The sequence below is a fragment of the Amphimedon queenslandica genome, unplaced genomic scaffold (genome assembly GCF_000090795.2).
Source record: "Amphimedon queenslandica unplaced genomic scaffold, v1.1 AMPQUscaffold_13303, whole genome shotgun sequence".
NCBI classification, from domain to species: Eukaryota; Metazoa; Porifera; class Demospongiae; order Haplosclerida; family Niphatidae; genus Amphimedon; species Amphimedon queenslandica.
In genome coordinates, this window is record NW_003546461.1 from 50,667 (window position 1) to 66,100 (window position 15,434).

General features: G+C 37.0%; 1 protein-coding gene across 1 annotated transcript; it reads left to right on the forward strand.

The window, feature by feature from the left end:
• Nucleotides 1-5: 5 nt before the first annotated feature.
• Nucleotides 6-15,189, forward strand: LOC109583478 (cilia- and flagella-associated protein 47-like). The gene is made up of 46 exons (XM_019998857.1): nt 6-258; nt 311-474; nt 623-836; nt 894-940; nt 988-1,213; nt 1,273-1,380; nt 1,449-1,635; nt 1,831-2,287; nt 2,369-2,521; nt 2,573-2,808; nt 2,867-2,970; nt 3,024-3,160; nt 3,216-3,454; nt 4,061-4,194; nt 4,263-4,385; nt 4,573-4,785; nt 4,890-4,958; nt 5,035-5,122; nt 5,198-5,304; nt 5,369-5,489; nt 5,571-5,704; nt 5,764-5,983; nt 6,048-6,246; nt 6,443-6,628; nt 6,771-7,135; nt 7,212-7,404; nt 7,557-7,734; nt 7,840-7,987; nt 8,029-8,120; nt 8,182-8,298; nt 8,415-8,549; nt 8,603-8,713; nt 8,830-8,991; nt 9,075-9,226; nt 9,297-10,158; nt 10,213-10,356; nt 10,449-10,567; nt 10,689-10,898; nt 11,202-11,364; nt 12,551-12,777; nt 12,980-13,088; nt 13,154-13,255; nt 13,368-14,053; nt 14,246-14,407; nt 14,504-14,669; nt 14,889-15,189. Exons 1-46 carry the CDS (start codon nt 67-69, stop codon nt 15,051-15,053), a joined length of 8,826 nt encoding a protein of 2,941 aa, XP_019854416.1. The 5' UTR covers nt 6-66; the 3' UTR covers nt 15,054-15,189.
• Nucleotides 15,190-15,434: the final 245 nt, after the last annotated feature.

The following is a 15,434-nucleotide window of genomic DNA, read 5'->3' on the forward strand; positions in this document are numbered from 1 at the left end:
ACAAGTAGCGTTGCTAGGCAACAACATACTAATCCTGCATGCAAGCAGCATTATTCTTACCAAAAAATGGAGTCCTCTAGTAGTAGCGGCTCATACAACAGCAATGGGAGCAACTATATCAAGATAGTGGACTTCCCCGTGGATGAAGTGACGTTCATTGATACAGGACAAGGAGAAGAGACGGTCACTTATCACGTCCAGAACTGCAGTGCCTCTTCAAAGAGGCTGAGGGCAGCTCTGAAGAAAGGAAGCAGTGAAGTATGAGCCTTTATCTCCTCGTATTAGTTAGCTAGTATTTGTATCTGTACAGGCTTTTAGTTTATTAGCTGGTAAGGAAGAGAGGCTTTTAGCTCCTGGTCTAAAGTTAGCTGTCACTATCAAGTTCACACCAAAAGGGAAGCCAGGTTCATCTTACGACGGAGACCTCAACTTGTTTGCTGATGACTATGTTGCCATGAGCATCCCAATAGTTGGGTAAGAAGCATTAAATCGCAATCAATAATCCATGTGCATCTACACTTGTGTATTGTGTACATTTATTACTATAAGATCTAATGCTAGATCTACTGTACATTTTTAATGTACTTTTATTGGAAGTAATTTTCTTTATTTCCACTTGCAGGCATCCCCCATATCCATTGCTTACTTTCACTCCGGATTGTATTGATTTTGGTTCTCAAGTCTGTGCTCATCAATCAGTCTCTCGTTCAATCACTCTATTCAATACTGGGAGGGCCCCTGGCTCCTTCTCCGTTAGCACTCGTCACTTACCATCATACCTCACCATTACTCCTCTAGAGGGAGCAATCTCACCAGGCTCACAGGAATCCATTAATGTATAAGTCCTCTTACTATTGTTAAATATACTTTACTCTCTCTGCATTGAATTTTAGGTTGACTTGCTTTGTAGAAAAGTTGGCATAATGGAAGAGAACATTGAGTAAGCTGTACATACATGAATGCAGTGATAACTTGCTCTATTTTTAGGATACAATTGGAGTCTGATACTATCAGTATACCAGTCACTGCTAGCATTGTACAGCCTCAGTTGGAGTTACTTGACAGCGAGAGTCTTGCTCCAACGTCTTCGCTTCATTTAGGAACTACTTATTATGGGACTATAAAGCATAAATCAATTGTCATTTATAACAACAGCCCATCTCCAGTTGATTATGTGGCAGCAATTAGCAAGGAGAGTCCACCTTATGGAGAGGTACTGTAGATTCTTCTATAGTACATTAGTTGTATGTGTATATGACTCTATTCTTATAGGGTGTGGATATGAAGGGTACGCTAGCTATGGCATGTACAAAAGGAGGTCTTTATCAACACAATTGGAGAGAGCAGAGTGATGTACCAATCTCTGAGAGACTCTTCAATGTAACTATACAATTGCATATGTGTACATGTACCTATCATGATGGTTTGTTGCTCTCTCTCTCTTCCAGTTATCTCCTAATGAAGGAACACTCAGGCCATATCAAACTGAAAGGATTGACGTTACATTCTATCCTATGCTTGATCAGTCAGAGAAAGGCTGGGAGCATCATCAAGGGCTGGCATGTAGGAGAGACTATGCACTATATGTACACATTACTCCAGTGGGTCTAACTAAGCAAGGATATGAACAAAATGGTATGTTAAAATTGTGCAGCATACATGTACATGTACATGAAAAGAAATTTTGGCTAAGAACATTTTTGGTGTCAAGTCCAAATTTTAATGCCAGTAACTCAAATATTTGTGATCACAATGAGCTCAAACTTTCCACATAACATTAATGTATTGTCTGTCATCAATTAATACTCTATCTCTTATTTATCCATATAGTTGTTGAGTTAGGATTAACAGCCACTGCATTACCAATTCAGATCTCACTAGAGCCATCTGAGATACAGTTTGGCAAGTGTTTAGAAGGAGCACTAAACAGTCAGAAAATGATGATAAGGAATGACTCTGACAGCCTACCACTAACATACAGACTATCAGTCCCTGCCCATTATAAAATAGATCACAATAAAGGCCACATACTACCAGAAAAGGAGCAAAGTGTAGTAGTTATATTTCAACCTAAGCAACTTGGGGATTTAAATGGCTACCTCTTACTGGAGATAATGGGAGAGCATATTGACGGGGTAGCATCAGTATTTGCTGTGTATAAGGTTCCATTGATGGGGTCTTGCATTATTGATAATCAGAGAGGGAAACGAGAGAGTAAGACCCAAAAACTTATACTAGATGATTTGGCAGCTAGCATTAGGCCTCATGACAGGAGCGTTAAAATAAAGTAAGCATATACATGTACTGTACATGTTGCACATTGTACATGTACACATGTGCAGTGATTTTATTGCAATGTTTTATTTAGGAGCCCTTTTACTAAAGTCAATCGTCACACTTACGTTGATCCTGATTTTGCATACACTGACAGCGAGATGGCTGATATCAAGGCTCACCAGCAGTCATACAGAGACTACATTAATGATAGTAGAAAAGAGAGACTAGCAAGAGAAAAGGAAAGGTAACAGATGACATTTAATGTCAGTATAGTACCCATCAGTTTATTATATAGGAAACTTGGTAACACTGAATACATTACTAGCACTGATATTGGTATAGAGCCTGGTGCAGGGATAAAGCCTCCTTCAATTGCTCTGAGGGACCAGTTCACTGATTATAATGAAACTAGAACTGATAGCAATAGCAACAGCAGCACACAGTCACCTCTCCCTCCTCTCAATGAGGAAACAATACTGGAGCAATGTCAAATGAGACTATCACCACAACAGCTCTCCAATATCAAACTAGGTGAGGAGTCCTGTGTCATTATTATTATTACATTGTGTACTGTACATGCTCATTGTAGAGCCCCAGTTGCTCAAGTTAGGTGTTGTTGTGAAGAATTTTCCTCTGGAGAAGACTCTGATACTTACTAATGAAAATTCACAGTGCATCAGACTGTGTTTAGAGGTAATACTTGACTTTTATTTTCTTGTAATTATGCTAGTTTTTTGTTATTTTAGAGTAAGTCTATTTTTATCAAGTTTGGTTCATCTTCTTCAAGTGAAGGCTCATGCTTTCTTGAGTGTGTTTTGACACCTTACTCACGTGTTAATTTTACTGTTACTTTTCAGTCTGACCAGCTTGGAGACTTTAATGAGTAAGGAATATTTGTATCAAGTAATAGAAAATATTATATTTTACTTATTATTAAGGAGCATCAAGTGTATCATTAACAATGATCACATTTACCACATCCCAGTCACCGTATCTGTCACTGATGCTTCGCTATCACTCTCACCCTCACACATTACACTATCATCACCTCCACTATCCACACTTAACTCACTATTGGAAGGACAGGTGACATTACACAATCCTCATCATGTTCCTACTGGATTCTCATGGGGCCTTGATGATCATGATGACTATGTTGCTGTTACTCATATGGAGGGTACTTATGTACACATGAACATCAACATGCTATATTAGCCCATGGTTTTTTTCAAAAAATGGCTCCAAAATCACCCCCAATTTTTACTACATTTTCTGATACATATTGCTGCCCTTATGCTATGTAGAAAGTTTGAGTTGATTCCGACTTCAATTTTTTGAATTATGGCCATTTTTTAAAATATGCCATTTTCAGAAAAATACCCAAGGCTATAGCCCATGGTTTTTTTCCAAAAAATGGCTCCAAAATCACCTCCAATTTTTACTACATTTTTTGATACATATTGCTGCCCTTATGCTATGTAGAAAATTTGAGTTGATTCCGACTTCAATTTTTTGAGTTATGGCCATTTTTTAAAATATGCCATTTTCTGAAAAATACCCAAGGCCCATGGTTTTTTTCCAAAAAATGGCTCCAAAATCGCCTCCAATTTTTATTACATTTTCTAATACATATTGATGTTTTTAGGCTATATAGAAAGTTTGAGCTGTTTCCAGCAAATAATTTTTGAGTTATGAGCATTTAAAAATTTTTACTAAGTACATGTACACATATAGTCATATATACATGTACATGTACAGTGCATTATTTACATTATTCCTGTAGGTGTAGTTCCTGCTCATAGTTCTCTTGTCTGTGCTATATTCTGTCAGGGTAATGTACCCAAGGAATGCACTCGCCTTTCTTTGACTCTTAACGTGGAGGGAGGAGAGAAGAAGAAGCTCAACTGCTCATTGAAAGTACACTATTACCAGTCTATTACCTTTGTTGTTATTTTGTTGCTATGCATGTACATGTGTACTTGTAGTATTGGAAATCTGATTGTAGCTTCAAAGAGACACGCCTCATCTTTAATCCTGCTCCACAATACCTACCAGTAAAGAAGACAGTCCATATAGTTAACAAAGGAACTAATCATGGCTACTTTGAAGTAAGAGAATCAATGAGTTCATTATAAATGCATAATAACAATAACAATTACATACTGAGATAGTAATGTACATGTATATGTACATGTTTGTAATTGACCTCTTGATCTTTGACCATTGGTAATAGATTAAGCTTTACTATACAGTGTATATTTGTAAGTAATTGTATTGGGCTCTTTGCTTGTGTAGGTTCTACCGTTTCAGCCCAGCACTGATTGTATCTCTGTCCAGCCAGAGAGGGGACATGTTCCTGCTGGTGATAGCGTCCAATTGACAGTACAACTCTGTTACTGGGAGGAGATGATATTTGAGTCAATATTGAAAGTGAGACTCCACGAGGGGAAGATGCTCTCAATGAGGATCAATGGAAGTGTTGAGGCACCTAAAGTCTTCATTAATCTTGTAAGCAGCTAGCACATGATAATGTACAGTACATGTATGATTGTACTAATGTATTACATGTACATGCACATGTACATACTGATTGTTTTTGTTATGTGTATTAGGATCAGTTTAATTTTGGTGTGGTCTATTGTGGTGTCAAACTCTCTCTACCCTTCACTATTCACAATATGGTAGGCATACATTGTACACTGCTTGTGTACATGTACATGTACATGTATATTTTTTATTGTAATGTTATACTAATAGGGACAAGCTCATACTGTGTTATCTATTGATTTAAGTTTTTATGAAGATTTCACTCTTATTCTACCCGATGATGATAATCCTTATAAAGGTAAAACACATGTACATGTGCAGTACATGTACATGTACACATTTAATATTAAAAAATTACTCAATTTTTCCATAGATACACAAGTAGACTTGTCATCATTTAAAGACTCATCTAATAAATATGAGCTGACCATACCTCCTTCAACTGCTGTCAAATGTGCAATGGATTTCACACCTAGAGATGTCAGTAATAAGTGCATGTACATACATGTATACAATGTACATGTACATGTATATTGTACTGTAGGTAGCTTCATATGACTTTATACTGCCTATACTTGTCAATGGACAGGATCCTGTACCACCTCCTTTGTCTCACTGGCCTCCTGGACGCACTCACAAATCACAAGTGGCTGTTGATAAGAAATGTAATCCATCAATCAATGCATGTAGCCTTCTCTTTTATATTCTTTATTTTTCTCTTTGTTTCTTTTTCTATTTCATCTCAGTACCCTCTTATAAGAATACTCCTAAGCGTAGGGTACTAGCAACAGCACTTGTTCCTCCATTGCAAGTATTACATAATAATATTGAGTTTCACATTGCACCTGAAATGAATATTGTCAGTAAACTCAGTGAGCAGGTAAAGCATTGCACATAATTGCCCTGCTATCGTACACCTCTCTCCCTCTCCTTTAAAAGGTTGTCTCATTGACTAATGTAAGTTCAGAGCCTCTTACCTGGGGCATTAAGGATAAGAATGAAAAGCGTTTGAGCGATGGAACTTTCAGGTTCATTCTCTTTTCAAAGAGCAGCGTGCCATTTGAGCTTCCTTTATGCACTAAAACTGATCCAATCCCTGGAGAGATTGGTCATCTTGCTCCAGGCCAGTCCTTCAAGTTTAAAGCCTTATTCAGTCCTGGTAATACTCCTAATATAGTAGCTATTTCCTATCTCTGATTGTATTGTCCCTATATGTACTGTAGGTCATCATGGTCATTTCTCATTGTCACTGCCAGTCTACATCAATGGTGATAGGTCACTGGCATACAGTACACTGGAGTTTACTGGTGACATGGTCTCTGGTAGACTCTCAGTCTCTCCTCCTCATGTGGCCATCCAGCCTGTACCACTGGGCGTCACTGTTGAAGCCCGATTCATTGTCACTTTGGAAAAATTTTATGGGTAAAGAAAAACTAAATTATCATGTAAACATGTATAAAAATGTACATTTAATAATACATGTACTGTACATCTAGATATGGATTATGCTTTATTAATGATTGTAGCAGAAATTATAATGTAGATACTTAAACATTAATTGTTACTGTGCAATTATTATTATTGTATTTATTATAACATATACTCTTGATTATAATAGTAAGGTTGAGTTGTCTGGATCAGCTCCCTCATCATTGCCTGATAATGTGAGTATGTCTGTCCAGTTGTCTGGCCCTATGAAAGAAGAGAATACCATACAGATCCCTTGTGTCCTTACCTTCTCTTCATCTCTACCAATATCTATAACTGATTGTGTCACTTTCACTGAGAAAAACACAAAAACTATGTTAGTTGTATTCCATGTGTGTACAAATCTAAGTAGAACTACATGTACATGTACATATACAAGTACATGTATGCATGCACATATGTACATGTATATATGTATTTTATTTTCTCTGTTTCTTCTCTTCTTCTCTTTTCTTTAGAAAATCAGTTCCATTCTCTGTAGCCGCTGACAACAGTTTGATGACAACCTACGAGTTCTTTTCCGAGAACTTAAGTTCAATTAACTTTGAGTCTTCCCCTCCGTCCTTTGTCCCGATCCTCCGTCTTCCCTCGTGGCCGTTCAAATCCTCTTCATGCTCCACCCTCTCCACCTGCAGTACCAACAGACCACCTCCTCCTCCTGGCATATATCCTAGTGCCACTAGCTCTGCAATGGAGTATGGTAATCTCTTCCTCTACCAGTCAAAGGTTGCTCTCTGTCGCTATGTCTCGTTGTTCGGTTGGTCTGATGGTATTAGACACGTTAAGGGACCCAATGGTCTAGTGGAATGTGTTGGAATACAAAGTATGGAATAATTATTTTCTTGCATTGTAATGTCAACTAATAATTACATGTACATGTACATGTATTAATTTTTTAGGTTATAGTTCAAATGTTAAGAAGAAATATGCGAAAGCTCTTACGTCATCCCGTGGCCCATTGCTTGACTTGATGCGTCATTTGTGCGGTCGCCTTCCTCCAGGGATACCATTGAACCCACCTCCTTGTAACACAAGGGCAGAAAGGGTTGACAGACACTTCAAGGAACTATCAGCCATACTGGCATTCCTTGAGTAAGGGAATGTACAGTAGTTTTACATTATACCAAGAGTGGATAATTATGATTATACTCATTTTAGCAAATTCTACTATTATGTATATGTACATGTACATGTATTTTAATTTGTTGTTGTTGTTGTATACTTATTATTGTTATGCTGTTCAGGGCTCAAGGTGCTTTGCTGTGGATAGTAGTCCCAGAGTCACTGATGGATTGGAATGATTTCTGCTACTGGAGGACCAGTCACCCAAACACTCACTCATTACTAGCCTGCTCAACTCATGAAGAATTTAACGAGTTCTCAGAGAAAGCTTGGACACACCTACTAGCCCAATTAATAAAGGTACTAACTGCATTGTAATGTACATGTACATGTATTATATGATATTTCCTTGATGTACATGTATGTGTACATGTGTATGTTTTTTTATAATGCTGTACATTGTAGGTTCTAGTGATTCCTAGACACTCATCTCCTTCAGCTAATCAGTTTAGACAAGCAAAGGAGAGCAATGTATACTCATCTCACGAGGTTATGCTATTGAACTGGATGAATCATCACTTTGAAAGGGAAGGACGGAAGCTGTATGGGAGCAGTAAGCACAAAATGCTACTATTAATAACTTAATTTTTTTAGATATTGTGTCACGTACAATACAAACGTTTGACGTTGATCTAATGGATTGTATTGTCATAGCCTGTTTGCTGGTAGCTTATGTACCATCACTGGTAGGAATAACTATGCATGTTGTAATCATCATTATTATTAACATTAATACTCTATCATTAGTTTGATACTGATCTTAATGGGCTTTATCCCGAGCCATTGACTCCTGAACAAGTCTCACATAATTCATTATTATTGGTACAAGCTATACAAAGGATTGGCATCAATTATGACATCCAGGTACACTCTACATTGACATTAGTACCACTACATACAGCTATACTGACTGATTGTATGATGTTTAATATTGATGTTTTTTTTTCTTGTTAGCTAATGTGTATCTTTTATTTCTTTAGGCCAGTGATTTCTCTGCTCCCAATCCAATGATGCTGATATTGTTTTGTAGCCATCTCTTTCACATTCTTCCTCATTATGTTCCATCTTCCTCCATTAAGCTACAGGGATCCCTTCACACTTGCATCACTAAACAAGTAAGTCCTTATAATTATTAATCCTATTATTCATTATTCTGTCTTTATAACAGATAACAGTAGAAAACACTAGCCACAGGGAGCTACTTTATCGCACTCTCATACTAGGGAATGCTAGTTCAACTGGATGCTTTACTGTCAAGGGAAAAGATGATTTTATATCTGTGAGTCTGCATGAGTACAGCTAGCAAACCATATGTACAGTGTATATGTACACACAACGTACATGTACATGTACCCGTACATGTATTTACATGTATGTCCTTGTCTTATTGTCTAGGTTCCTCCTAAAAGTTCAGTGTCAGTACCAGTATCATTCAAGGCTCAGTGTCTAACTGAGTGTGAAGGGACTTTACTATTGATACCAAAGGGAGGTGGAGGGAGACAAGGATACCCTCTCTCTTTCAAACTAATTGGACAAGTGAACACTGTACACCCCAAGGTACATATACATGTACATGTACATGTACATGTACATGTACATTATACATGTATTAATGTGCATTTATAATTCTTATCATTTAGAGTGTGCTAGTCCATGAAGTTCCACTCTATCAGGTTACTAGTCTATCAGTTCCTATTGCTATTCCTCATGTCACTGAGTCTATTCTCTTTCATGTAAAGCTAGTGGAAGGAGAGAAGCTCTCGGAAAAGAGAATGAAGCTCAAAGCAAACAAGTAATGAGCACTTTGTACATGTACTGTGTAAAACTATGATCATCATTAATGTATTCTCATTGTTTTATAGGATGGATGGTAAAGCTAAATCAACAGTCACAGAGACTATCATCTGCCCTTCATCACTGACCAATAGATCAACTGACTCCATCAAACTATTCCACACCAAACAGACAACAATCACAATAGGACCTTCACACAATCGACTGGAGCAGACAGAGCAAGAGAATAGGCCCAGGATTGAGTTAGAGTACATACCATTAAGGAAAGTCCCTAGAGATTGTGCTATCATATTGAGCAATGCACAATATGGAGACACTGTCTTTCTTGTCTCTACAACTGTCAGCCTACCATTAGCATCAATGACCCTACCACCATTCCTGTTACCGTCAACACTCTACGATAAGGACACAAGGACAGTGTACATAAGAGGGCCAGTAGGAGAGTCATTGAGTGAAGTCATTAACATACCCACTAGGAATGAGGACTTTGAGAGAGCAGTGTATAGACTAGGGGAATGGGACATACCCAAAGACGAGAGAGAGAGGCAACACCTGACAGGATCATTTGGCTATGCCTCACTCTATAATGCAATGAAGGCTCTTAATCTTGAGACTGCCATAAAGACACACAGGGACTTTTTGCCTCATGGAGCTGACGAGATCCACTTTGATATTTCGTGTGATAACTCTGATCACTTCACTGTACAGGGTGGAATCTCAATCCCAGTTTTTAGTAGGAAGACCTCTTCGGTCCTTCCTATCCAGTTTATCTGTCATAAAGACGGCTGCTATATGTGTCATGTTGTACTGACGTCACCTCATGACATTAGGGTCTTTCATATTGAAGTGATTGCCATTTCTAAGAAGGAAGAGCCAGAGCTGGAGTTTAAGATACCTGCCTTTCAGAAAATAACACAAAGAATTCCATTGGTAACTGAAACTTAATCATAATACTGTATTTTATTTATTTATTTATTATTATAGCCTAATCTAAGTACAGTGGATTGGCCTTTAAAAGCAACACTGACTGGCCAATGGTTTAATGGACCTTCTTCTTTGATCGTCAAAGCATCATCCACAGGATATTACCCTCTTAACTTTGAGCCACGACACGAGAAAACTGTTAAGGTAAAAAGAGAAATGAAAAGACTTTTGTACATTGTACACTGTATTGTTTTATAGTCATTGATAGTTCATGCACATGTATTTATTCTTTGTAGTGTCGGTTAGTTCTAGTGAATGAAAATGATATGAGTGAGCAGTCATTTCAATTGATTGGGATAGGAGAGAGACCACTAGCACAAGAGAACATTAACATGCACACAAGAGCCAAAGAAAGGCAAGCCAAAGAGAATATGCATGTACAGAGAATCAAGAAATACATGTACTGCTCATGTACTGTCATGTAGTACAGTAATTGCAAAAATGAATGTTGGTATTGTTTTATTTTCTTCTTGTAGGACAACAATGATTCTACATGTACCCAATACAAGTGATCGTACGACTCTGTATCGTGTTGAAACTGATATCGAGTTTATCACTGGTCCCTCTACAATATCAATAGTTGGTAATGATGTTGCTGATTATCCCATCATGATTGAGCCATTGGACAGAGGAAACTACACTGGAGCTATTGTCTTCTCTGTTGAGTCAAGGAGCGGTAGGATTAGGTGAATACACGTACATGTACACATCATGTACAAAATGTATCCGTTATGCATTTGTTACATTGCATAGTAAAGCCCTGAAAAGTATTATGTATAAGTATACATGTACATGTACTGTATAATACATCTACATGTACACTATAAAATAAATTTAAAGGGCATTGAGTGATTATGTACATGTACATGTACATGTAAAATAAATTCACAAATACATGTACCTGTACTAAAAATAATGTAAATTTTATATGTACATGTACATGTACTCTCTTGCTAAAACTAATGTGTTTATAAATTGTGTCATCATAGAGTCATTGATGGCTCACCGCTGGAGCACTTGTGGTATCAAGTTAATGTGATAGTTGATCCATCATATCCAGTGCATACTTATACACTGAGGGCTAACACTTTCAGTGAGAGTACACTCAGTGTTAAAATAAAGAATCCACTGCCTGAACCAGTTACACTACAAGTGAGTTCCAAATGATATACTACATGTACATGTACATATACATGTATGTAATGTAGAGTACATGCATAGGATTCTTTGTTAGCCATTGTTGGTGAAAGACCCTCTACATAGTCTTTGGCCAAATTTTAGGGCAACCAATTTTGATTGGAATCAATTCAAACTTTCTATGCAACATAAGTACATGTACTTGTACTTGCATGTATATGCATCAGAAAAAATTAATCATAAAAGTGGAGAATTTTCTATTTTTGGCAAAAGTTGGCTAACAACCCTGTACTATAGTACAGGGACTTTGACCCAATTTTGGTATTGTCAAGAAATCTGTGACAAGCAAAAACCCATTAGTTCCATTGTCACGGAATTTGTGACAAGCAAAAACCCATTAGTCCCATTGTCACAAAATCCGTGAAAAGCAAAAACCCATTAGTTCCATTGTCACGAAACCATTGTCATGAAATTTGTGACAAGCAAAAACTTATTAGAATTTTGATCAAAATCAGCTCCAGCTTTCTACACAACATAAGAACATGTATATGCATCAGAAAAAATTATTAAAATGGAGAATTCCCTCTTTTTTATTTTTGGCAAAATTTTCCAATGGCCCTGTACTACGCAAGGCTGCAAAAGTTGTGGCAGCCATTTTGAAGTGGGGTGAATCCTGTTTAGTAATGCTACTGTGTTACTAATAGTACAGGAACTTTGGTCCAATTTTGGAGCAACTTGAAAAATTCATAACAAATCCAGATTTGATCGGAATTGGCTCAAACTTTCTACACAACATTAGAACATGTATATGTATGTAAAAAATTATTAAAATGGAGAATTGTCTCCTTTTTATTTTTGGCAAAATTTGGCCAACGACCCTGTACTATAGTACAGGGGCTTTGGTCCAATTTTGGAGCAACTTGAAAAATTCATAAAAAATCCAGATTTGATCGGAATTGGCCCAAACTTTCTACACAACATTAGAACATGTATATGCATCAGAAAAAATTAATCATAAAAGTGGAGACTTATCTCCTTTTTATTTTTGGCCAAATTTGGTCAACGACCCTATACTATAATAGTACAGGGTCTTTTGCTGACTTTTAGAGTAATTTTTCTTAGCTGCTGCAAGTTCAATACTGACACATACATTTGTACATGTATACATTTGTTCATGGTCATGTGTGACTATTTTTGATAGGTTGCTATAGAAGGATCATCATATTTATCAGGCCCTAGTGAGATATTATTGTCTGGAGAGACTGAAGCCGATTATACTGTGACCTATGCTCCTCAGAGACTTGGAAAAGAGAAAGGAGAGATTATAGTGACAGGACTACCAGAAGGAGAGATGGCAATTGAGATTAACCTTGAAGCTACCGACCCTAAACCTGTTGAAATATCACCGCCTCAGTGTGAGCTGGGCAAGTAAGCAAAACCACAGACTATTTAATATACATGTAAATGTACATGTATCAAGAGCAATCATCTATTATTAATTACTTGTACAATTTACATATATCTCCTTTCATTTCATTTCTGTATAATTATGATTACATGTACATGTACATTTCTATTGTATCCTATTGATACACTATGTTATGTGTCTCTTTTCCTATTGCATTTTTAGATCTGCCTATACTGCACTAACATTGGACAATCCGTTGGATCATGAGGTCATGTTAGCTTATCTTCAAACAGAAACTCATTTTATTGTCATTGGGATTGACAATGGAACTGTAAGCCAGTCTACATAATCTATATGTCTTTTACTAGTTTAATTCTGTTTATTGTTACAACACAGTTCATACTACCACCAAATTCAAGCTCTGACTTATCTATTATGTTTAAACCAACTCAACTGGGATTTGGAAATCAAGCTTCACTTGTTTTCACTAGTGATGAAGTAAGAAAGAGAGAAAGATAAGAAATACACCATCATATACATGTATATACGTATTTTATTTCACTTTCTATTGTACATGTACGTGTACATTTGTAATTATGTCTTTGTTTAGTTTGGTCGTCAAGAGTTTCTTGTAAAAGGAGAGGGTCTACCACCATCCCAATTACCCCAGACAATCATCAGTACAGTGTTGTATCAAAACGCTGTCGCTATATTATCATTCACTAATCCTTTGTCTCATAAAGCATCATTTGATGTCAGCATGGAGACGGCTTGCGATCAGTTCTGCCTCTTCTTAAAACAAACTCGTAACATAGTCCTTGAGTCCGGGGTTTCACTGGACATACCAGTAATGTTCACCCCAGACTATATAGAGCAATGCAATGCTATGATACTAGTGACTACTGCTGGTACCACTGAACCATTATCATGGGTGTATCCTGTACTAGGACAGCCTGAAGTACAACCCTCACCATCACTCATACCAACACTCAACACTAAAGCTAAAGAAAGACTACAAGAGAGGCTAGTGGTATCATTGCATAATCATCAGGAGGACCTGTCAACTGTTCGTCTGAGGCCTGTTACTCCAGGGCAAGGTTCCCAGTCTCCGATTGAAGAGGAGTCATTGAGGGAGAAGTACTCGTATAGGCTGGTCCTGGTTGATACTGATGATAACGAGGAGATGGATCAGCTCTTTCAGGTCTCAACTGCACTCCGTTTAGTGAGGGAGATTATATCAGAAGATAAGATTGAGCTTGTTTTTGACATTGTATTCCTGCCACCAAAACCATTCAGGTTATTATATGTATACATGTAGCACAATAGTAATGGAATCAAAAATTATACAAACTGTACATGTGCATACATGTACATGTATATGGATGCCCTTATGTATATGTTCAGTATGTACAGTATAAAGTTGAGCTCATGCCAATCACTATTAACCTTAATTTACATTTAAGTTTAGACACTTATTATTTTTTATAGTTGTAAAGCTGATCTTCAGGTCCAACCTAATAGTTATGGTATATGGCATTACCCGGTCATACTAACAGCAACTGAGCCAGTGCCTGATGATATACTGACCCTCCAGGCACACCATTTAACTGGTGAAGTTAAGAAAGGCTTTAGATTGACCAGCCTTTCAGAGTAAGACAACAAAACTACATGCAATACTGTTTCTCTATGCAAACTCATTGCATACAAATTATTATAATTAATTTTCTTTGCTTTGTCATAATGTAGAGCACCTTTCCCTTTCAAAGCTTCTCTGACATCATCTTCACCAGAGTTATCAATACACCCTACCAGTGGAGTGTTGCCTCCTATTACTGAGAAAGGTTTGCTGTTTACTGTCATATACAAACCAAGGACTTTCAGCAAGGACTGTCATGGCAGAGTCATCATTGAAGTAAGAAGGATATCTAATACTGTATCAACACCACCATTATAATAGTCTTGTCTTATAAGTTTATATTTTTGATATGATGTACTGTACATGTAGGATATTGACCAGGGTGCTTGTGAGCATCTAAAACAGTTATGTGGTTTTACATAGACAAAAATAATGATGATGCATAAGCAATTAAGATTCCTGCAATATCATCTTTTTTTCTATTAAATTTTATAGACTCCTACAACATACTGGTTGTATGAGATTCATGGTCAGTCAGTCTCCTATTCATCTCCTACTGGTACTGCACAGGCTAAAGTGGATCATCAAAGTCCTATCATACCTCAACCATCTAACAAGAACTTTATCCGACGCAACATGCAACAGCTTCATGCAGTCTAGCAGAAAATTGTTTTTCTGTACAATTGGAATGTTGTTAGACATGTACATGTATCCATTCCCTTCTCTTAATTTTGTGAAATGTTATTTATTACCATTAAATCCAGCAAATAAATAACTTATTGTTCCGCCTCTCAAAGATTTTTTGTTCATTCATAAACACTATAATGTTAGTACAAATGGTGAAAGCATGCTGTAATTTTCATGTAAACAATGCATGTAGTCTATGCATGTACATTTTAAATCAGAAACTGAAAATAACTTTTTTGCCCGTGATCATTTCAGTTGACAAGATGACTGGAAGTCTTTTTTTGCTTTGTCTTGTTGTTCAAAGTGTGTCTTCTCTATACATCAGTATTGATGGAGATAAAGGAAATGATTCTA